Below are 25,225 nucleotides of genomic sequence, written 5' to 3'. Positions count from 1 at the left end.
ATGATTGATGTTTATATAACAGGGAAAAATGGAAAACAAAGTTTAAAAGTGAGAAAATGGGAAACTGTACTGTAAAAGATGCCAGGTCTTTAAAATTTTAAGTTTAAATGAATTATGAAAAAATAATGTTGTTTTCTAATGCATTCATGATAATTGAAAGAGGCTTCTGTAACTTTTGATCAGCATAATTAAAAATTGATTTATGAAATATTAATAAAAATATTGGATATATTAATATTTTCTTAGGTTTTATATATATACTAAATATTACAATGTAGCTAAACTTTCCCATGCTAAGGTTTGGATTTAAATCTTAGTGTTATAGTAAATTACAGGAAAAATAAAAATGAGTGTGCACTGGCACATTGCAAATATAGTAGATTGGTGCAAAAGTAATTGTGGCTTTCACAATTACTTTTAATTTCAAAAACCTCAGTTACTTAATATATAGTGTAAAAATGCATAATGATCAGCTTTGCAATTATTTGTCTTTTTTACTTTTTTTTGTTTTCCTTTTATCACAGCAATTTTCAGATGACTGGGTTAAATGTCTATAATATACAAAGAGCTCTTAGAAATTAACAGGAAAAAGAAACCTAATAAAAAAGGATGAAGAATATGAATAGGCAGTTGACAAGAAGAACTTAACCCAGTGTCTAACAATTATAAGGAAAAAATACTCAAATTTATTAGTGGCCAAGGAAATTTGAATTAGTCAGATATTTTATATCCATCATACTTACCCAAAATTAAAAGGAATGTGAGAAAAAGTATCAAGAACACTTACTGAGTTTAAAGATAAATGTTCTTCCATCCAGTGAGATCATTGCTGGGAGTTTATCAAATAGAAATAAAATCATGAGACTGGCGCATTGTGACTCATACCTGTAATCCCAGCACTTTTGGATGCTGAGGTAGGAGGATTGCTTCAGCCTAGGAGCTCGAGGTTGCAGTGAGCCATGATTGTGTCACTGCATTCCAGCCTGCATGTGCATGACAGAGTGAGACTCTTGTCTCTAAAAAAAGGAGAACCACAAGTACATAAGGACATATGTACAACAATATTTATCGTAGCATGGTTTATGATTGTCAAATATATGGAAGGAAAAATGTCCATCAAGAGGAATAGCCAAATAAACTAAGACATCTGTATGATGGATATTATATAGCCATTAAAAAGAATGCATTGGTACAATACTATTTGACTGATGGAGATAGGCTTTGTTGAGTGAATAAAAGGCAAGGTACAAAATGATGTATCATGTTTTTCCAAATGTGTAAAATGATGGCCTAAATGCCTCCTCTCATATATATGTGTATGTCTACATATGAACAAGAAGAGAAACATTAGAGGGTATATTACAGGTTTTTAACATTGGTTAACTTGTGGTGGGAAAGGTGTAGTGCTGAAATGGGAGGAAAGAAGAAGGGATAGTGAAGCAGAAAAGACAAGATTATACTCCCGGATATCACTGCTTTTATTATGCAAAATTGTGTCTAAATATTAAAACTTTAGTTTTTAGAACTTTCCCTGTGGAGAAAAAATAAAAATTTGAGTTTTAGTGTACACAGAAGTGATTATATAATATATACAATTCTGTAGCTTGCCTTTGAGCTTAATGATCTTCCGTGTCATTCACAGAGATCTTCCTCACTCTCTTTAATGCCTGCACAGTATTTCATTGTATTTAGTCCGTATTTATTTAACCAGTTCTTCAGTGATACGAAGACAGTACGTCCAACTTTATGCCTGTTGTTGCTACATGATTAGTAATTGCACCTTCTTTCACTAAAAAAAAGTCTTGTTTTGGATGGTAATTTATATGGTTTCCCTGCATAGTGATGGATTATTAGGCTGTTACCAGATTTTTGCTCTTAGACATTTTCGTATAGAAATGTTGGCATACTTTTAAGGGGATTTCCATAAGGTAAGTTCCTAGAAGTGAATTGTTGGATCAAACATGATTTGCATTTAAATGTTTGGATATGTTACATTTGAGATTGCCACAACATATTGCTAGTATGTACAAGAGTGTTAGATTTAAAAATCTTTGCTTCATAGTCGAAGAAGAGTAAATCATTGTTTCGATTTGCAGTTTTCCATGAGTAAGGTTGAGCCTTTTTTTAATATATTTTTGGTCATTTATGTATCTTTTCTGTTAACCTATTCACTTGCACCTGTTTTTTATTTGGGTTGTTCATCTTTTTCTAAGTACTTGGTACTTTTTGTGTCATTTTTTTTTGAAAAAAGTTTTTTTTTAGAAAAGTTATTTTATCAATTTTTCTCACAGTATTTTTCTGAGTTGAAGTAGGAACATAGCCAATGTAGGCCCTTACTGTATTTATCTCTGACCTGTTTATAATATATAACCTTATTATTTATTTCATATTTTTATGCTACTGCATATATACCTTTCTCTTTAATTACAGACTCCTCTTTTGGGCCCTATATATGTTTAATAAATGTATCTTGCTTATGAAGTTGATACCAAGAAAGAGGTTACAATGGAGGCTGGGCATGGTGGCTTATGCCTGTAATCCCAACACTTTGAGAGACTGTGGTGGGGGGATCATGTGAGGCCAGCATGGGCAGCATAACATAGCAAGACCCTGCCTCTACAAAAGTAAACAAAAAAAAAAAGTTAGCTGGGTGGTTAGCATGTGCCTATAGTCCCAGAGGCTGAGGTAGGAGGATTGCTTGGGCCCAGGAAGTAAAGGCTGTAGTGAGCTGTGGTGTGCTACTCCACTCCAGCATGGGCAACAGAGTGAGACCCTGTCTCATTAAAACTACAGCAACAACAAAAACCTTCAGGAATGGAATAATTAGGGATTTGTCCTGTGACCTAAAATCAGTCAGTATTTAGTGATCCACCAGCTTCGTGCATGATTCTGTATTTAACTTGTTTTTCTATTTAGTACTTAAAAACTTATCCTTTATTTTTCTTATGTAGCATTCTTTTGATAAACTCTTTTGTTTTCTACAAGTTACTTTGCATATCAGGTATATACTTTAGAAAATAAATTGCAGAAATTGATGAAGGAAATGCAAAATAATGATTTTCTATGATCAGACATATTGTCCATCTGTCCTGAAAGGAGGTAATAGTTTTCTCAGGAGTGATTTTTGGTGTTTACTGTGTCACGTTGTTATCTTTATTGGTTTCCCCTTACATTGTCAATGTTGACATCAACAAAAAAAAGCACTTTTGGTATTTGTGAAAAAACGTGATCTATGTGGAATGACATAGTCCTTTTATTTCTGAGCTTCAGATTATATGACCTTAAGAATCTATGCATTTTTGTATACCAAGAGACTTGCATTTGTTTTCTCTTATCCAGCTGGTGTCAGTAGAAGGTGATTCAGAGGAAAGTGAAAAACTTTCTCAATGATTTTTAAGTTGTTAGTCTCAATGTTAATATATGAAAATTGATAGTTTTTTTGAATTTAATTTGAATATTGGTTTAGCTCAGTCTAGTAAACATTTGACCTAAGAACTAGATAATTGTGCTAGATGATGGGCATTTGAATACCTGTAAGTTGTGGTTCATCTCTGCCTCTCTGTCCTAAGGAATATGCTTGGGCTAATAAAAATACCGTGTTATAGTATATTTTGAAAGTTGACTGACTTTCTGTTTTCTTCAGTAATAACTGGAAATTTTTAATGTTATTTTGTTTTGCCTCTTTTAAACTCTTGGGGAAAATATAGCTAAAATATACCATTACTTGTTTTTAACTTTCCTGAGCAGCCTATAGTTTATTCTTTGACACACTTCTTCAAGGTCACCAATTTACTGTAAGCATTGATATTTAATGTACTACAGATACAAAAATTATAGGTGTAGAAGATTGAGCTAAATATATTGCCATGAATAACTGCCCTAGGAATGCCATTTTTAGACTTTTTGGAAAATATTGCCTCTACTCAAGATGTGGTACAGAAAAAAAGTCAGTTAACTGAGGGCTTTATTAAAGATATTATGGAACTATGAATGTATATAAAACCTTTAACAATAAATTTGATATAGTTTTAAGCACTAGATAGTTAAATTTATCCTAGTTATAACTTCATTTACATCTGTGCTCCAATATTATTTCAATTTAGAATTACTGGAAGAATTTAGTCCAGTTGTTGAGAGACTTGGATTTGATGAAAATTTTGTGGATCTAACAGAAATGGTTGAGAAGAGACTACAGCAGCTGCAAAGTGATGAACTTTCTGCGGTGACTGTGTCGGGTCATGTGTACAATAATCAGTGTGAGTGGGTTCTTATTGATTCTACCTACTAACTAAAAGTACATACATTTCTTAATGTTCAGTGAATTTGCCGTGTGATTCTGAAAGTTTCATGACTTTTGTTGGAGGTAGAGTTACATTTAGCCAGTACTCTGTCTAGAACAGCTAAAATTAGGTGTTGCTATTCCATAATAAGTATTAAGATTTTGATGACATGTAGCTCAATGCTCTGTGCACTTTTCATTTGCACAGACCTTTGTTCCTGTTCATCTGCACAGAGCATTCATCTGCGCAGAGTTTTCGTCTGACACAGTGCATCTGTTCCCATTTTAGAAAGCTATACCCAGCTGGGCACAGTGGATCGCCCCTGTAGTCCCAGCTGTTTGGGAGATTGAGCTGAGAGGATTGCTTGAACCCAGGAGTTTGAGTCCAGCCTGGGCAGCAGAGCAAGATCCCATCTCTTAAAGAAACAAAAAGCCATACCTCTTTAGGTCATTCTTAAGTTGCAAGAGTTGGCTTCTTAATATGCTTTTTGGAATAATTTTTGATTATTCTAAGACAGTCTCTAAGCAGAATTTTCAGGTAGGCTAGATTTGCCTTTGATGTGTCTTTTACATGTTCCCTTCGATTCCCCTGAGACCCTCATGTTGCTCTCTGACTTCCCAAGTTAGCACTTTTGGAATGTTGTCCAGGCTTATCTGCCATGTGCCAGAATCTTCTCTAAGCTCCTATTTAATCTGTTTATTTATAAATAATCTTTGTCAAAGTTAGCAAGAAAGCAGAATGGTTTGTCTCCTTCATGTATTAAGATATGAATGACTGATGGTATTTCCAGGGATATTTACATTTGAAAATAAGCTGTAGTAGGCACCAGTGAATATCTAATTAGGCTTTCAGACATCTTATGACTCTGCTGGTAACTCCCTTATCATACCACATACAAGACAAGTTACTCTGCTGTTGTGTAAGACTTGTCTGACCCTTTTGCTCTTAAGCCTCCCCATGCATTTCCTCTTATCCTCTTTTTTGAGAACTAGACATCAGTCTACAGAATAGTTCTCCAGAGAAGAAAAGCAGTAAAACTACAGTTTCTATAATACATGGAGCTTTTCATGTATCTTTTGTACTTGTGCTCATTTGTAACTTACAAGGGCTAAGTAGCAAGAGTATTTCAGATATATTTCTATATAATTTTTAAAGCAAACTTAGATTTTATTGGTTAGAGTACATTATAGAGAGCTAGGTTTTATATCCCAAAAAGGAAATGTGGAATTATTGATGAATTCTTCATCTTTCACACAGATTTTATTAAAATTTTTTTCAAACCTACAGGAAAGTTGACAGAATAGTACAACAAATACCCATTGTGTCCTTTTCTTTTTTTTTTTTTTTTTGAGACACAGTCTCACTCCGTCGCCCAGGCCAGAGTGCAGTGGTACAATCTTGGCTCACTGCAACCTCCACCTCCTGGGTTCAAGCGGTTCTCCTGCCTCAGCCTCCCAACTAGCTGGGACTACAGGCACGTGCCACCACACTGGCTAATTTTTTAATTTGTAGTAGAGATGGGGTTTCACCATGTTGGCCAGGCTGGTCTTGAACTCCTAACCTCAGGTGATCTGCTTGCCTTGGCCTCCCAAACAAAGTGCTGGGATTACAGGCGTGAGCCACTGCGCCCAGCTCATTATGTCCTTTCTTGTAGATAAACTAGTTGTTATTTTGCCACATTTGCTTTCTCTTGTCCTCTCTATGGATCGCTTGGTTGGTTGATGAGCTATTTGGAAGCAAATGGCAGACATCCTGACATTTCATCTCTAAATACTTTTAGTGTGAATCTCTTTGAGGTTAGGATGGTTTCATGTAATTCCAACACTGTTTAACACCTAAAGCAAATTTATTTTTATATAATTTTCTTACACTTTTCATAAAAGAGCTCTAAAACTATGTACAGGTCAGAGATTGTTTTCAGCAGCATATATAGTTAGTGCATGGTTAAGATTTAGATCTTTAAAGCATAATGTTAGCTTTCTTGTTATATAATAGTACTTTTATGCTTACTTACAGGTAAATATGAGTAAAAGTTTTGTTAATGTCAGTAGGAATGTTTTTATGAGATCAGTTTCCATAATGTGTTAATTATTAAGCACTCCCAGTATACAGTCACTATCACAGGCTGTTGGAATTTGCTTATTGAATTTGTTTACAGTATTCCTATGAAGCATGAAAGAGATTAGTCAAGTGGATAACAGGGTGGCAGTGGTCTCTTAGTCCATTTAGTGTTGCTTTAACAGAATACCTGAGACTCGGTAATTTACAAAGAAAAAAAGGTTCATTTGGTTCATGATTCTTGTGGCTGGAAAAGTCAAGATTAGGCCTCTGCATCTGGTGAGGGTCTCAGGCTGTTTCGCCTCATGGTGGAAGGCAAAGGGGAGCCAGTGTGTACAGAGATCACATGGTGAGAGAGGAAGCAAGGGCTGGGGGAGGTGCTAGGCTCTTTTAACAACCAGCTGTCTCTGGAGCTAATACAGTGAGAAACTTACTCATCCCTGAGGGAGGGCATTAATCTGTTCATGAGGGATCCACCCCTGTGATCCCAACACCTCCCATTTGACCCCACCTCCAACATTAGGGATCAAATTACAACATGAGGTTTGGAGGGGACAAACATTGCAACCATACCAGGTGGTGGTGGTGGTGGTGGTGGTGGTGGTGGTGGTTGGATATAGACTAAGCCTTCTACCTTTTAAAAATTATTTTGTAAAAAACAAAATTTTAAAGTTTTTTTCTTGTGACTTTGAATGACATTTGTTGTTTTTAAAGCTATAAACCTGCATGACATCTTGCACATCAGACTACTTATTGGATCTCAGATTGCAGCAGAGATGCGGGAAGCCATGTATAATCACTTGGGGCTCACTGGCTGTGCTGGAGTGGCTTCTAATAAACTGTTGGCAAAATTAGTTTCTGGTGTCTTTAAACCAAATCAACAAACAGTCTTATTACCGGAAAGTTGTCAACATCTTATTCTTAGTTTGAATCACATAAAGGAAATACCTGGTAAGACAAATATCTTTGAAAAGTACATATATGTCTTATTATATTTCTTTAATTTTAAAATTATAGGTACAGTGTAATTAATTCTTAGGTAGAGGTGTATGTGAGTGTGTGCATGTATGTGTGTGTATACTTGGTTCCTGGAAAAAACTAACAAAAACCATAATGTTTTCTGAAGCAAATTTGGATTAAGAAATATGTGAAAGTACTTTTCTTATTTTATCTACTTTGGATGGTTAGAATATGGTCATAAAAGTTATAGCCTAGAAACATACGGTCTTTATTTCCAGTCCCTGGGTCATACTCTTATACTGTACATTGCCTCTAGAGAGGGGAGTTTGTCTTTTACTAAGTCTCTTTTGGGATTATATATAAAATATTAAGGCTACAATGGACTTTCCAAAACATCTAGGCCAAGTTCCTCAGTTTAAAGATGAGGAAACTGATTTCCATGAGGAGTTTGGTGACCTATTTAGGTCATGGTGCAAGTTTGTTTCTTTGCAGATCAAATACCCAAGTTTTTATAGACCGTTGATAATGGATATGTTGAACTACATTTCTGTGGTATTGCTGGGGAATAAGATGTTATAAAAGAGTTCTGTGGAAGTGAATTTCTAATACCTCTGAAACTTAGATGTCAAACTTCACATTTTTAACTGATACTTGTGTGATTCCAAAATGTATTATACACTGCCTTGCCTTCCTTAGTATAGTATAACTATAATTTGAAATTTTGTGGATGACTTTGGTTCTGCCTTCTGAAGAACAATGTCAGGTTGTAATAAATTGAGGACTATATACTGGTGCAAAACATTATTACTTGGCTTTACTTTTGAGTTCTTGTAACTTTTTTTTTTTTTTTTTAAACAGGCTTTCTGCTTTCTCACTTATTTCCAAATTGCCAGCCGCCTTTTATTTTTGCGTGAAAAATCTGTCACTCTCATAATTCCCCCTACACAGCCATCTCCTCCAACTTAGGCTTTTCCTGTGCAAGAAAATCAGATAACTGTGGAATTATTATTTTTAAATGAAAAGAATAAGGAGACACTAAATGGCCTGAGTGTTTTCTCTTGTGGATAAAGTATGACTGAATTTTAGTGCAAGAACTTTGTGACAGTTTTGCTAGCAAGATTTTTTGTTTTGTTTGCTTTCTGGCTCATAGCTGTATTCTGGATGGTAAATGTTAGATATGACTTATGGATAAATATATGGTGGTGCATATAGGAACCAGTTAGTTTACCTAATATGTACACTTAATTCATTTTAATTGCTCTAGTGGCAGCCTTTTTGTACATTAATAATAATCATGATTTCTGAATATTTCTGGAATTTTACATAACAGTAAAATTTTTATTTTAGTGAGACAGCATTTATTGACTGTCTCTGTATTCATTTTGTTTTGCTGCATTTTGTGAGGACTTCAAAGAGATGCATATAATTCAGGAGCCCTGAGTGGAAGAACAGCAACCTAGTTTGCAATGGAGTTTGATCTTTGCAAAATACAGTAGTCCCCCGTTATCTGCAGTTTCACTTTTCACAATTTCTGTTACCTGCAGTCAACTGTGGTTTGAAAATACTAAGATATTTTGAGAGAGGGAGGCAGAGACCACATTCACATAACTTGTATATAGTATATTGTTGTAGTTCTATTTTATTATTATTGTTAACCTCTTATTGTGCCTAATTTATAAATTAAACTTTATCATAGGTATATATGTAATGGAAAAAACAGTACTGTATGTATATAGGGTTTGATACTGTCCATGGTTTCAGGTATCCACTGAAGGTCTTAGAATGTATCCCCTGTGGATAAGGGGGGACTACTGTGTAAATTATAGAATTTAAAGATATGATTGATATATTTATAATATTTTAATTAGCTTTGTTTTAAGGAGAAAAGCTATTTTTAACTTTGTATGCACTTCTTTTTATTTAGGTATTGGCTATAAAACTGCCAAATGTCTTGAAGCACTGGGTATCAATAGTGTGCATGATCTCCAAACCTTTTCATCCAAAATTTTAGAAAAAGAATTAGGAATTTCACTTGCTCAGCGTATCCAGAAGCTCAGTTTTGGAGAGGATAACTCCCATGTGATACCCTCAGGACCACCGCAGGTACACGATGATATTTATTTTAATTAAGTACTGGTTATCACATTATTTGAGATAAAGATTTCTAGTTACAGTACCATGTTCTTACTATTCTAGTTTGCTTAGTATGTGATCTCTTTCCTATTAGAAGGCTGATTTATTATTAATAGGTTGGATTAATAAGTATTCTTAAATTGAATCTTAAGCATTGATATTTTGATATCTTAAGTTAGCTACTATGATTGAAGACAGTGCAACTTAATAGCCTATAATGCATATATGAGGCAAAATATTTTAATCTTTTAAAAATCTTGTTTTCAGAGTAGTCCAGTGATTTAGCAAATGGGAAAGGTATAATCACCCAATTAACATTGACTGATTTTTTTTGCTATGGGACAAGCACTTTCCTGAGTGCTTGAAATACATTAGTCCATTTAATCTTCACAACGAAGCATCAAGGTAGGTAGTACGGTTGTTTGTCCATTCTTTCTTACCTTTCTTCTTTCCTTCCTTCCTTCCATTCTCTCTCTCTCAAGATGAGGATACTGTACTTTAGAAAGGTTAAATAACTTGAGGACCATATACTGGTCCAAGGATATAGATCAAGGATATAAGTCTAAGTTTGTCCAAGGATAAACTTAGATTCAAGTCCTAGGTGATTAAGAAGTCTTGCCATAATCATACAATAAAGCTTGGAGTTGGTACTAGAGCTTTAGAGTTTTATTAACTTTGAATTATTTTTTATTAACTGTTTTATATTAACTGTTAATTTAGTAATATTTGATATTAACTTTCTAGTGAGTACAGTAGCTTGCAGATAAAAAACAGTTAATATAAAAGTGAACTAAATGGCTGAAACTAAGGACAAGAGGTAAGTTAGTAAAGAATGTATTGAATATTTATTTGACTATACACTGATAATAATTAGATATAATTCTTAGAGTTTGCACTAATCCTTATTTATGCTTCTTTGATAGTCCTTTAGTGAAGAAGATTCATTTAAAAAATGTTCATCCGAAGTTGAAGCTAAAAATAAGATTGAAGAACTACTTGCTAGTCTTTTAAACAGGTGATTTTCAATCCATTTTGCCAAGTCATCCTATATATTCATTCTGTATACGGTATATAGAAAGAATATTTGATGTTCCATCTTGGAACTGACAAATTATCTGGAGAGTAAACAATGTAAAAATAATTTATCATGTGATTTCTCTGCATTATAAACTATTGTAAAGATGGTAATAGGGGCTCTTACCTAAATTTAATTCATTGGTCTTAATTCTAGTAACAGTGTGGTTGTCCTATGGATCTAAAGCTGCAGATGGTTACCTAAAGGGGTTTTATGGATATTTCTAACATTCTTAGACTTACTCTAGTCTTCAGGTGAGAAGAAGAAGTTTTAATTTTTCCCTGTGGCAATTGCAAAGCCTTTGCCCTCAACCTAATAGTTACTTGAATTTCATTAAGTTAGTACCATGCTAAATACAAATACATGCGAAATACAAAACGTGTGAAATTAACCATTTATCTCTGCTAATAGTTACTTGCATTTCATTAAGAAGAAAAAAATGCAAAGAGGAATAATACTGTCATAATTCTAAAACTCCTGATACAGGAACAGCTATATAAATTTGTGATTGTTGGGGATAGGAAATTATTAAAGTAACAGTGAAGGAAGAAGCAGAAGAACCCTTGTATCTCTTTTGCCTCAGACTGTAAAATAAAATAGAGTCGAAGGAGAAAGAATGGCTGGCTGGGGCTATGTGTGAGCAGGGTGAGTGACTGCAGGTGTGTGCAGGGTTTCTGATCTGTATGTGAAGAGTATCACCTGGGGTTATAAATATATGAGTAGCACAAGATAAACTGAAAAGGAAATTTAATTTTGTGGTGCTCCTTGTCATTATACATGTATTTCTCACTATTCATATTCCACAAACAAGTATTATCTGTTTTCTTCCCATTCTTTGTTTCTGCTTCTCTTGTTAGAAATTTCTCAAATTGTGGTTTCAGGGCTCTAACAGTTTAGAGTAGGTGTGCTTCTCCAATGATTCTAGGAGGACTAACTGTATTTAGAGAAAATGGTTTTTGGATGGTTCTAAGTCTGAGAAAACTGATGAAGTGAAATTTCCTCCAACTTTGCTGTTGTATGCAACGTGGCACTCAAATGTCTTGAGCAGAGCCATGTAGCTCATTGTTGGCTGCATGCAGCTGGGGCTGGCTGTATGACTGGGCTTCAGTGATATGACTCAGGCTGGGCCTGCGCGTATGCTAGTGAAACTGGGTCATTTGCTTCAGCTAAATAGAAGACTACTCTGAAATGCCTAACATTTGGAGACAGTTCTTCACGTAGAAAAACCGCAAGAAGTGTAAGTTTTACAGGTTCTCTTATTTGAAGAGTCAACCCAGAAGTGAGACCAGGTGCTCTAAACCTGTGAAATACAAAACCTGTGAAATTAACCATTTATCTGTATCTCTGCTTGCCAGCTCCTTTTCTCCCACACCACGGGCCCTTATTTCAGTGACTGAATTATAACACCATCTAAGTGACTTGCAAAAAAAAAATTACAGGAGTGTCTGTGTGTATTTGTGTATAATTACTTTTGTTTTCTCTAGAGTATGTTATGATTAATACTATAGGTATGTAAGAAATGTAAAAACCATATTATTTTTAATCCATCCTCTAGGCACTAGTTTAATATTGCTTATGATTCAGCCTTTTTCTAATGTGTCTTAATTAGCATATCATACTCTTTGAATTGCATAATTAATAGAACACGTTTAACTGGAAGATATTTAAACTAGTAGCCATTTAAGGTATTTTATTATCCTAGTTAAGCAGCCATCGAGAAGTTTTGTCACAAAGCAATAAGAGATAGAAAAAATTTATTTAATACAGAACTATTTTATTTTTTATTTTTTTGCGATAGGGTCTTGCTCTGTCACCCAGGCTGGAATGCAATAGTGCAATCATGGCTCACTGCAGCCTCAGCCTCCTGGGCTCAAGCAGTCCTCCCACCTCAGCCTCCAGAATAGCTGGGAAAGCACCTGCCATAAAGCCTAGCTAATTTTTAAATTTTTGTAGATGAGGTCTCGCTATGTTGCCCAGGCTGGTCTTGAACTCCTGGGCTCAAGTGATCCTCCTACCTGAACTTCCCAAAGTGTTGAGATTACAGGTATAAGCCACCGTGCCTGGCCCAAAACTGTTTTTTTCAGATCAGAGTCTTCAAGTTGAGTGTGTTTAACAATATGCAATATTTGCATTTTATGTCTGAGATTTGGTTTTATATGCGTTGCCATGTGTATAAAAGGGGAAATGTTATCCTTTAATGACTTTTTTTCCATTAATTAGGTTTTGTACTTCTTAAGTGAATTTGTCATATAATTAAAACCTTTGTTTCAATACCAAAACCAAGACAATTGGATGAAACTCTTTTTAAAAATGCATGTGCACATATTGTATATTAATTATATACTAAATATAGCATATGATCTTTGAAGATATTGCTCTAATAAGCTATCATATAATGGTAATAGTGATTACTCTTTAACAAGAGTAATCTCATTTTGTAAAAAAAAAAATCTTTTTTTTGGTAATCTCATAAGAAAAAAGTTTGAAAAAAGTTATTTTGTTATTTTTCACTTACTTGCTTTTGTTAGTGAATGATTCAGTTTCTTAAATTTCCTGCTGATTTTAATTTGCTGCCTTTTGGCTAGGTGTGGTGACTTACGTCTGTAATCCCAGCATTTTGGGAGGCTGAGGTGGGGGATCACCTGAGGTCAGGAGTTCGAGAGCAGCCTGGCCAACATGGCAAAACCACCTCTCTACTAAAAATACAAAAATTAGCCAGGTGTGGTCACACGTGCCTGTAGTCCAAGCTACTCAGGAGGTTGAGGCAGGAAAACTGCTTGAACCTGGGAATTGGAGGTTGCAGTGAGCTGAGATTGTGCCACTACACTCCAGCCTGGGCAACAGAGCGAGATTCCATCTTGAAAAAAAAAATTGGTTGCTTTTAGTTTTGTTTTGAATTTGTATTATAAAACAACTTGTTTTGATTATATCTTATATCTCTTCTATTTCTGACAGCACTCAATTCTGAGTGAGGCCTGAGAGCTTGACATCTAAACATTCAGAGTTTTAGTGCATAGACTTTGTGATGATTATTTGGATACTCAGGGACCTTTATTGCTTACTATTTTGTTATCTACTATATGTATAATTGTTATATTTAACAAAATCTGGCACCTTTAGATAAATGAGGTGTTATATAATTTAAAAAGGTAATACTTTTCTAATTCCTTATTTCCACTTTCTCTTTATTTTTAGAGTATGCCAAGATGGAAGGAAGCCTCATACAGTAAGATTAATAATCCGTCGATATCCCTCTGAGAAGCACTGTGGTCGTGAGAGTCGTCAGTGCCCTATTCCATCACATATAATTCAGAAGTTAGGGACAGGTATGGACTAGTTTTCCAACAGTTTCATTAGCAGGTTGAACTCTTAAACAAGCCAACTTTGAACTAGAAATATGCTCCAAAAATGGAGGGTCTTCACAGGGAATTAGCAAGCAATTAAATGCTTTTATTCTATCAGGAATTTTCACCAGAAAACTTTGTTGTTTGTTTGTTTGTTTATTTATTTATTTTTTGAGACAGGGTCTTGCTCTGCACGAAGGCTGAAGTGCAGTGGTGCTGTGATAGCTCACTGCAGCCTTCGTCTCCCCGGCTCAAACAATTCTTCTACCCCAGCCTCCCGGGTAGCTGGGACCGTAGGTGCATGCTACCAGACCTGGCTAACTTTTTTTGACATTTAGGATAGACAAGGTCTCAAACTCCTGAGCTCAAGCAATCTTTCTGCCTCAGCCTCCCACAGTGCTCGGATTATGGGCATGAACCACTGGACCTGGCCTGGTTTTTAAATAGATAAGAGTCATTTAAGAATGTTTTCCAAGTTCAAAGAGAACAAAACTGTGATAACTGATAGCATGAGTCTTTATGGGCATTTAGATTGTTTCCATTTTGAAGAACATTTAAGTGCAAGTCATTGGATGGGCATATGCATATGTTTTCCTTTATCTTGGGTAGATTTTAAGGAGTGGAATTGCTGGATCATATGGGAACATGAACTGTTTAAGAAACTGCCAACTTTTTCCAAAGTTCATGTAATAATTTACATTTTCATCAACAATATATGAAGGTTCCAGTTTTTCATATTTTTGCCAATATTTGTATTGTCAGTCTCTTCGATTATAGTTGTTCTAGCGGTATATAGTAGTGTGGTTTTTCTTTTATGGATAGTGTTTTTGGTGTTATATGTAAAAATTCTTTGCCTAACTCAGAGGTCACATATTCTGTTTTCTTTTAGAAGTTTTATAGTTTTTAAGCTTTATGTTTATGTCCATTTTGAGTTAATTTTTTATGTGTGGTATATGGTAAGGGACTTAATTCTTTGCTTTGCATGTGGGTATCCAGTTGTTCCTGCATCATTTGTTGAAGATTTTTCTTCACCCACTGAATTACCATGGCATCTTTGTCAAAAATTAATTGACCATAAATGTAAGAGTTTATTTCCTGACTTTCTTGTTTCATTGGTCTATATGTTTATCCTTACACCGATTCCACCCTATGATGGTCTCTGCTGCTCTGTTTATTTTTCTGCAATCTTTTTTTTCTGTTCTTTCTTACAAAGTAGATAATCTGTATTGAGCTGCCTTTAAGGTCTCTGATTCATCTGTATCTCATAACTGCCATTGCCCCTGTAGTGATTTGTTGGTTTTGGTTACTGTGCTTTTTAACTCTAGAATTTCTGTTTGTCTTTTGTTTTTATGTTTGGTTTTGTTTCTTTATCGAGATTCTCCTTTTTTTGTACTCATTATATTTTGCTTTAATTCTTTAAACATGGTTGTCTTTAATTCTTTGGATATATCTATAATAATGAATTTGAAGTCTTTGCTAAGTCCACCTCAAAGTCAATTTATGTTAACTGCTTTTTCCCCCAAATATGTATCACACTTTCCTGTTTCTTTGCATGTTTTGAACTATTTTATTGAAAACTAGACCTCATAGATAATGTATTGTAGCAACTGTGGATTTAAAATTTTTTCTTGTAGGGTTTTTTTTTTCTTTCCTGTACTTTTTTTTAGGTAACTTGTCTGAACGTAATCTGCAGAATCTACCTCCCCTGGGTTCTGTAGCCACTGATTTCTCTGCTCAGTGTTCTTTTTTTTTTTTTTTTTTTTTAATTCAAATTTTTATTTTAATATGGACTTCTGGGAAGTTGCCCATGTCTGTATAGTTTCATGGTTAGCCAATGTTTGGCAAAGGTTCTGCTCAAACACTACAGTCTGGAAGCTGTCTGCCTCTGCCAGTGGATAAGTGTATGGGTTGGAAAGGACTTAAAATATTTAGGCCATTTTCCCATACTGCCCAAAGTAATTTATAGATTTAGTGCTATCCCCATCAAGCTACCACTGACTTTCTTCACAGAATTGGAAAAAAATACTTTAAATTTCATATGGAACCAAAAAAGCCCACATAGCCAACACAATCCTAAGCAAAAAGAACAAAGCTGGAGGCATCACACTACCTTACTTCAAATTATACTGCAAGGCTACAGTAACCAAAACAGCATGGTGCTGGTACCAAAACAGATGTATAGACCAATGGAACAGAACAGAGGCCTCAGAAATAACCACACATCTACAACTATCTGATGATCTTTGACAAACCTGACAAAAACAAGAAATGGAGAAAGGATTCCCTATATAATAAATGGTGCTGGGAAAACTGGCTAGCCTTATGTAGAAAGCTAAAACTGGATCCCTTCCTTACACCTTACACAAAATTTAACTCAAGATGGATTAAAGACTTAAATGTTAGACCTGAAATCATAAAAACCCTAGAAGAAAACCTAGACAATACCATTCAGGACATAAGCATGGGCAAAGACCTCATTGACTAAAACACTGAAAGCAATGGCAGCAAAAGCCAAAATTGACAAATGGAATCTAATTAAACTAAAGAGCTTCTGCACAGCAAAAGAAACTATCAACAGAGTGAACAGGCAAACTACAGAATGGGAGAAAATTTTTGCAATCTATCCATCTGACAAAGGGCTAATATCCAGAATCTACAAAAAAGTTAAACAGATTTACAAAAAAAAAGCAAACAACCCCATCAACAAGTGGGCCAAGGATACGAACAGACACTTCCCAAAAGAAGACATTTATGCAGCCAACAGACACATGAAAAAATGCTCATCATCACTGGTCATTAGAGAAATGCAAATCAAAACCACAATGAGATACCACCTCATGCCAGTTAGAATGCCGATTATTAAAAAGTCAGGAAATAACAGATGCTGGAGAAATAGGAATGCTTTTACACTGTCGGTGGGAGTGTAAATTAGTTCAACCATTGTGGAGGACAGTGTAGCGATTCCTCAAGGATCTAGAACTAGAAATTCCATTTGACCCAGCCATCCCATTACTGGGTATATACCCAAAGGATTATAAATCATGCTGCTATAAAGACACATGCACGTGTATGTTTATTGCGGCACTATTCACAATAGCAAAGGCTTGGAACCAACCCAAATATCCATCAGTAATAGACTGGATAAAGAAAATGTGGCACATACACACTATGGAATACTATGCAGCCGTAAGAAAGGATGAGTTCATGTTCTTTGCAGGGACATGAATGAAGCTGGAAACCATCATTCTCAGAAAACTATCACAAGGATAGAAAACCAAACACCACATGTTCTCACTCATAAGTGGGAGTTGAACAATGAGGACACATGGACACAGGGAGGGGAACATCACACACCGGGGCCTATTGGGGGGTGGGGAGCTGAGGGAGGGATAGCATTAGGAGAAATACCTAATGTAAATGGTGAGTTGATAGGTGCAGCAAACCAACAGGGCACATGTATACCTATGTAACAAACCTACACATTGTGCACATGTACCCCAGAACTTAAAGTATAAAAGAAAAAAAATTAGGCCATTTTCAAGTTTTTCTTGAATTTTAATTTCTTCTAGGCCCCCTTTATCTCCCCGTGACATGCATGTAGCCGTTTCAATGAGTGTATGGAGAGCTTAGGCCCTCTGTGGCCTTCCGTTTATTTTCATGTAGCCTCCTAGTCAGCTAAGGGTGTGAGGGGAGCCTATGTAGTCCCTCTTTGGTTCTCTCATTTCCAAATCTCCTGGTGACATTTCTGGCTGGTCCACTGATCTGTCATTCATCCCAACCACAACTAAAGCCTCAGACTAGCAGAGCTGTGGGATCTTCCCATTCATTTCCTATCAAGTTTGCTCATTTTACTGGCAATGTTGCTAAGTGTGGGCTTTTGCCCTCTGCCTCAAATCAGGTCTGTCTCCTCTAGAAGTGAAACTGCTGACTTTTGCAGCCTTCACCCTGTACCAACTGAGGTATGTAAAGGGACATTCGAACGGTCCCAGACAATGAAGTCCCAGACAAAGTCTCCTACTTTGTTAGCTAACATATAGCAGCTGTTCATAAATCAGTACTTCTTACTTTGTTTGCCTTTGGTTCATTTTCAGATTTCCACCAAAATGATTGTTTTTGACAATGTTCAGTTTTATAGTAGCTTTTTGAGAGTGGATTTTCTGACCATATCACTGTACTATAACCAGAAATACCATATTTCAAATCTTTTGAAAAATTTTAACCATTTGGTATTAATGTTGAAATGTCTTAATTTGTTATATAATGTCAAGATGCCCAGTGATACTTATTTAGGATTTTAATTTCTTAATCTCAGCAATATAAAATATATTATGCTCTTAATATTAATTATGTTTATTATCTTCTTAACATTTTATTTAGGAAATTATGATGTGATGACCCCAATGGTTGATATACTAATGAAACTTTTTCGAAATATGGTGAATGTGAAGATGCCATTTCACCTTACCCTTCTAAGTGTGTGCTTCTGCAACCTTAAAGCAGTAAATACTGCTAAGAGAGGGCTTATTGATTATTATTTAACGCCATCATTATCAACAACTTCATGCTCTGGCAAGCACAGTTTTGTAAGTATACTCTTTTTTGTTCAGTTTTCTAAGTATACCCTTATGGGATTTGTGTGGTTAAATTACAAATCTAAGTGCTTGTCTTTTTGATAGAGTTTAGAGATTCTTTTGGGTGATATTGTTTAGGTAATTAACTTGTTTACAATACCTATCTTACGGTTGCTGGCCTTAAATATACTGTGATCTAAGAAGAAAACATAAGCATCACTGGATAAAAGAGAGAACCATTATGGAGGTTCTCTATTTTGGAATTGTTAACACATTTTATAAAAATATGTGCTCTATAAAAATATGATGGATTAGCTCATAAGTATTAAAATATTTTCAGGTATTAGAAGTCACATCTTTTTGTCTTTTAGCTGACATATGAGTTACCAGTACCTTTCCCACGATTCTTTTGTTAAAGTATTTACATTTTCTTGGTTTTGAAATAGTAGTGAATTTTGATAGCGATATTGATAGAATTGACTACTGATTTTACAGTTGTAAAGTTAACAGTGTGACAATAGAAAGGCAGAGGCCAGTCATATTTTCAGACGACTAAAACAAAACCCCTTTACTAATAGACCACTATTTAGTAAATGTGGGTTACCTTAAAAATAATTATTTTTTACTAAATTGTTCATGCCTATAATTAACTCAATTTAAAATACTTTTTTGTTTGTTTTGTCAGTATAATTTTAGTAACCTTTTCATTTTCATTTAAGTTTAAAGTGAGAACAGTATAGTGTATGCAAATAGTGAATTAATGGTGTCTTCAAATTACTTTTTTCTGTGACCCTTTTTATTCCATCTATTAAATTTGAAAAAGTGTTTTCTGTTTACATTTTATTCGGTGAAATTGGAATTAAAAGTGCTCACTTATAGTGGCATTAGAGAAGTAAATATAAGTGAAAGTACCTTGTATATGTTTGTCACACAGTAGGTATTCAATAAATATAAGGGCCTGAATCTTTTCTACTCCTTTTACTTTTTTGGAGTTCATATTGTGTTGATGTTTACTGAGTTATATTTGACTATGTTTATATTTTTATGCTGCTTAAAACTAGAGGAGACATTTAAATGAAAAACTATAGGAAAATTACACAAGTTAGAGTTGAAAATGTCTTTAAATTTTTATATAAATATAAACTCGTATTATATCTTGATGATGTTGGGTTTTTGTTATAGACTTTTTTATCTTTTTGTTAAAAGTTACCCTTTAGAATAATAATTTTTGGAAAACTAGCCCTTGATGCTGTATGTGTATGTTTTTCTGAAAAATAGCCTTAGGTGAACTTGTGTTCTCTAGGCCACCATTCTTGTATTTATAGAATTGAAAGTTTGCTTGCATGATTGTTACACTCTTCCCAGGTCTCCAAATGCATGTTTACCTCTGTCTCGGTGCTATCTAGGAAGGAAACCTCTTCCTGGAATAGTGGGTAAAGATTCACAAAATAGTGTGACTAATTGTGGTAGTAGATCTCTAGTTATTTGGAACAGACCACAAAGAGTTGAATTTGCTGAGTAGGTTAGAAACATGTCAGATAATAGCTACAGGCACATAGCAGCAGCAGGGATATTTAAAACATATCAGATATCTAAATTAATCTGTTATTCTTGTGTTCTAGAAAATGAAAGACACTCATATGGAAGATTTTCCCAAAGACAAAGAAACAAACTGGGATTTCTTACCAAGTGGAAGAATTGAAAGTACAAGCACTAGGGAGTATCCACTAGATACCACAAATTTTTCTAAAAGAAAAGATATTAATGAATTCCCACTCTGTTCACTTCCTGAAGGTGTTGATCAAGAAGTCTTTAAGCAGCTTCCAACAGATATTCAAGAAGAAATCCTTTCTGGAAAATCTAGGGAAAAATTTCAAGGGAAAGGAAGTGTGAGTTGTCCATTACATGCCTCTAGAGGAGTATTATCTTTCTTTTCTAAAAAACAAATGCAAGATATTCCCATAAATCCTAGAGATCATTTATCCAGTCGCAAACAGGTATCCTCTGTATCTCCTTGTGAACCAGGAACATCAGGCTTAAATAGCGGTAGTTCTTCTTATATGTCTAGCCAAAAGGATTATTCATATTATTTAGATAATAGATTAAAAGATGAACGAATGAGTCAAGGACCTAAAGAACCTCAAGGATTCCACTTTACAAATTCAAACCCTGCTGTGTCTGCTTTTCATTCATTTCCAAACTTGCAGAGTGAGCAACTTTTCTCCAAAAACCACACTACAGATAGCCATAAGCAAACAGTAGCAACAGACTCTCATGAAGGACTTACAGAAAATAGAGAGCCAGATTCTGTTGATGAGAAAATTACTTTCCCTTCTGACATTGATCCTCAAGTTTTCTATGAACTACCAGAAGTAGTACAAAAGGAACTGCTGGCAGAGTGGAAGAGAACAGGATCAGATTTCCACATTGGACATAAATAAGCATATTCAGCAAAAAAGTCTGAAAATCTAGGGAATACCATTATTTTCAGATTAGCAGTTTATTAAGGTCTTCTATATTAAAACACTAATAGATATTCAATAATGGAGTAAACTGTTCGAGATAAAGCAAGAATAGTTGCAGGAAGTAAATTCTGGCACAAAGCATAAAAATATAACAGAAGAAATAATGTAAAATACTATCTTTTCTGTCTAAAGCTGTTTTATATTGCTTTTCAATAAAAAGAATACATGGTCAACCTAGAATATTTTTCATGAATTGGTGGGGAGATGTATATGCTTGTATATAAAAAATAGCCAAATCGTTGCTATGGTAAAGGACACATTTTTTTTTCCTATGATATGTGGAATATCTCAAATGCAGCCTGTTAGGATATAACCAAATAGCAAATCCTACTGCCAACTAACCTATTAAAAATATAGACAGTTTTGACTAAAGTACATTACATTTAGTATGTTGACTTTTAAAATACCAAAGCAATTTATATTCAATTAATGCTTCTTCATACACCAATAATCTACCACAATACACAGCACACAAGGGCCATTCAATAAACATTGAATGAATGAATGAATGGTTTGGCTAGGGCCAGGGTGGGGAGTTGAAGTGAGAGAACAGTGTATGTTGTAGAGAACAGTGGTAGAAGGAACTCTCCATGCAAGTAAATTAAGGGAAAGATGGACACCAGAAATGCAAGGTGATGGGCCTATAAGCATACTGGATAATGGAAGAAGTCCATTTCTTTCCAGCTAGTTTGAAGGGCCTAAAAGCACTGAGTTACATGTTTTTGTATCTTGCCTACATTTGGAGATGATATTAGGTTGTCATAACAACCACAAATATAGACCATTACTAAATTGGTGGACGTCTTCTTTCTCCCATTGTTACTGTCTTCTTTTGCCTGCTAAACTAAAAATTGGATATAAGATTGAGAATGTGTTATATAATTTGCAAGACATAGAGGATGTTTATAGAATATACTAAAGTATCCCCCAGCACCAATATGGGAGTATCATGGTCTCAAGTTTATAATTTTTGCACATATAAAGAAGAGACTTGGGCCGAGGCGGGTGGATCACGAGGTCAGGAGATCGAGACTATCCTGGCTAACATGGTGAAACCCCGTCTCTACTAAAAATACAAAAAACTAGCCGGGCGTGGTGGCGGGCGCCTGTAGTCTCAGCTACTTGGGAGGCTGAGGCGGGAGAATGGCGTGAACCCGGGAGGCGGAGCTTGCAGTGAGCCGAGATCACGCCACTGCACTCCAGCCTGGGAGACACAGCGAGACTCCGTCTCAAAAAAAAAAAAAAAAAAAAAGGAGGGACTTTAAAAATAACGTACACAAATATGAACCAAAGAGTAGCTTAAAAATACTTTCTTCTAGATCTGAAATTTTCTTTCCTTTTTTTTTTTTTTTTTTTTCCTGGAGACAGAGCCTCACTCTGTCGCCCAGGGTGGAGTACAGTGGCGCGATCCCAGCTCACTGCAACCTCCATCTCCCAGGTTCAAGCAATTCTCCTGTCTCAGCTGGGATTACAGGCATGCCCTACCACACCCAGCACATTTTTGTATTTTTATTTTGTATTTTTAGTAGAAACCACATTTCACCATATTGGCCAGGATATTCTTGAACTCCTGATCTCAGGTGATCCCCCACCTTGTCCTCCCAAAGTGCTGGGATTACAGGTGTGAGCCATTGCGCCCGGCCCCAGGTCTGAAATTTTAACTTAGTTTTGGATTCCTTGGAATTTGAAAATACGCTAACACGGAAGATTTTAAATAGGTAGTTTGAGGTTATCAAGAAAAGTAACTTGGAGCAAGAACATCAGAAATTGTTCACCATGCAAATATTTAGTATTCTGAATGAAGGAACATAGTATTTTTTTTACATGAAGTATTCCAGTAAGGTAATTAAACTTATGGAAGGGATATATAACTTTTTGTAAATAATTCATTAAAACATTTTATAATCCTTGTAATGATTTCAGGAACTTCCTAGAAGGGTCTTAAGAAAAAATGGCTAAGTAAACAAAGTGAATGGTTTTGTCCAGCTTAGAAAGAGAAGGTAAAATAGTTAAAAATACATTTCATAGATTGAGAATGTAGGGGCTGTGTCACAGTTATGCTACTTATTTTGTGGTTTTAAGTTAGTCTCAACATTTTTGGGTCTCAGAATCAACTTTTTATGGGATCTTTTTTCTCTGTTTTTAAGATTATCTCTTTTTGATGTTTTGCAAGTTTACTGTATTATTTGGAAGTGCAAATTTCTTTTTATTCTTAGCATATACTGGCTTCTTCCTGTATTTTTAAATTCATGTTCTGTAAAATTATCAATCACTAGCTCTTCAAATATTTCTTCCCTGTTCTAGGACCGTATACAAATGATAGACTTTCTTACTGTATCCTTCATGTCTTTTAATTTCTCGCATTTTTCATCCTCTTGTTTCTTTTTACTGCATTTTGGGTAATTTCATCAGCTGTATCTTTCTGTTTACTAGTTCATTTTTCAGTAGCATCTCACCTGCTGTTGAAAACAATGATGGTTTTAATTTCAATAAATATATTTTTCATTTGATTCTTTTTAACTTCCTATTTACTGATTACAGTCCCTTGTAAGTCTATTTCTAATTTTTAAAAGTCAAATATTTGATATTTTTGATAATTTCAATATTTTAAGTTTTTATAAGTTTACATTTAAGGTTATTATTTATTGCCTATATTGTGACTTATTTCCTTGAGTATGTGTTAATCCGTGAGAAGACAGAGGACCTAAGTTGTGTGTTTCCCTTCAGTATGATTTGAGTTCGTTGCTTCTCTGGGTGAGGTGGTACAAACTCCTTGGCATACTCTATTCACCTTTGAGGATCCTGATTGAATGCCAATGCCTTGTCTTAAGTTTAAGCTCCCTAACCCTTACTACTAGCTGAAGGTTTTGTCTCTGCAGGTCAATTGCAAACTAACAGGCCGAAGCTATCTGCCTTCAGGGATAAACCCCATCTTTCAAGCTGTCTTCTTGCTTGATGCTTCCTGCTGCTTTCTTGCTTTTGTTTCAGCTCAAGTTTTTTTTTTCTGTATCTGTCTTGAGTGTAGAGGGTATTTTTTTTTTCTGTTTCTGTCTTGAGTGTATAATATAGAGGGAGTTTCTGTCTTGAGTGTAGGCCTGGAGATTTTCCCTATATGGTACAAACCAGCAATGAATTAAGAGGTCTGTTTTCTCCAAGATCTAGTGTTTTGTACTGGGAGAACACTTTTAAAAAGTGTCTATTCCACTGTAGTGCCAAAGTACAAATTTATTTGGATTTATTTTTTGCCATCTTATTTTTTACCATATTTCTTTTTCTATGTTATGCTTCTTTCTCACCTTTATCTCTCCTCCTGTCTTTTGGTATCAGCTGGATTTTCTATTTAATCATATATTTTTCCCTTTACTGATTTGGAATGTGAATGTTACAAGTACTTTTGATTATCCTTAAACATCTAAAAATGCTACCCTCTTTCCAAATAACACAAAGGTATTGAAATAACATTAATTCTAATTAAATTCCATAAGTTCTTTATTGAATCTCCAAATTGGATATTATTAGTATTTTATATAATCAATGTTTGTTTAGATTTGCCCAAACGTTTATCTTTTTTGATGGGACATGGTGGGAGCTTACCTTTTTTCTTGTGTGTCAGATGTTCCTTCTAGGTAAAATTCTTTATACTTTCTGAAATTATGTCCTTAGAGCTTTAGATTTAGAACCGACATCTCTTGAGCTGTTCTAAGATAATATCTTTTCCTTTGGAGATGTGCAGTTTTTATTATATGTCTAGCTGTAGATTTATCATGGATTTAGGTTTATTCTGAATCTGCAGATTTGTGTCTTCCATCAAATCTGGATTGTTTTCAATATTAAAAAACTTCTATTTTAAAATCTGTATATAGAAAGGTACATAAGCATAAATGGACATGTTAATGAGTAATAGTAACAACTGTGTAACTACCCAAGTCAAGAAATAAAACATATCAAGTAATCAGGAAGTCCAGTGTTTTCTCTGGGGTTTCATTACGTAGGCATGATTTATTAAAATCTTTACTGTGTGATTGAACTTAATCTCCAGCTTCCCTCCTCTACCTGGACATCAGGCTGGCTCAAAGCCTCAACACCCTAATCATGGTTATTTTTTTGACATGAGCTACCTCCATCCTAAATCATCTTGTTAGCATTAGCTGTCTAGGGCCCACTGTGGGTCACATCATTAGCATACACTTTCAGGGCTTACCATGAATAATGAAGGCACTCCTGTTGTTTAGGAAATTCCATGGGTTTTAGGAGCTCGGTGTCTAGGAACGCTGAACGA

General features: G+C 35.0%; 1 protein-coding gene across 5 annotated transcripts in view; it reads left to right on the top strand.

Annotated features, from left to right (window-relative positions):
• POLI (DNA polymerase iota) overlaps positions 1-21,119 on the top strand; it is a 32,397-nt gene extending 11,278 nt beyond the window's left edge. For 4 of the 5 annotated variants that reach the window (XM_005586662.4, XM_015439976.3, XM_045378237.2 and 1 more), the window contains 7 exons: positions 4,104-4,256; positions 7,053-7,289; positions 9,223-9,401; positions 10,355-10,446; positions 13,702-13,832; positions 18,228-18,433; positions 20,044-21,119. In XM_005586662.4, the coding sequence (XP_005586719.3) occupies positions 4,104-4,256; positions 7,053-7,289; positions 9,223-9,401; positions 10,355-10,446; positions 13,702-13,832; positions 18,228-18,433; positions 20,044-20,862 (1,817 nt within the window). In that variant the 3' untranslated portion in view covers positions 20,863-21,119. Of the gene's footprint in view, positions 1-524; positions 715-4,103; positions 4,257-7,052; positions 7,290-9,222; positions 9,402-10,354; positions 10,447-13,701; positions 13,833-18,227; positions 18,434-20,043 lie in introns of those variants that run through there. The other variant, XM_065533789.2, reaches the window with a different exon arrangement.
• Positions 21,120-25,225: the final 4,106 nt, after the last annotated feature.

Source organism: Macaca fascicularis, chromosome 18 (genome assembly GCF_037993035.2).
Source record: "Macaca fascicularis isolate 582-1 chromosome 18, T2T-MFA8v1.1".
Lineage (NCBI taxonomy): Eukaryota > Metazoa > Chordata > Mammalia > Primates > Cercopithecidae > Macaca > Macaca fascicularis.
This window is presented reverse-complemented; position numbering and strand designations above follow the sequence as displayed.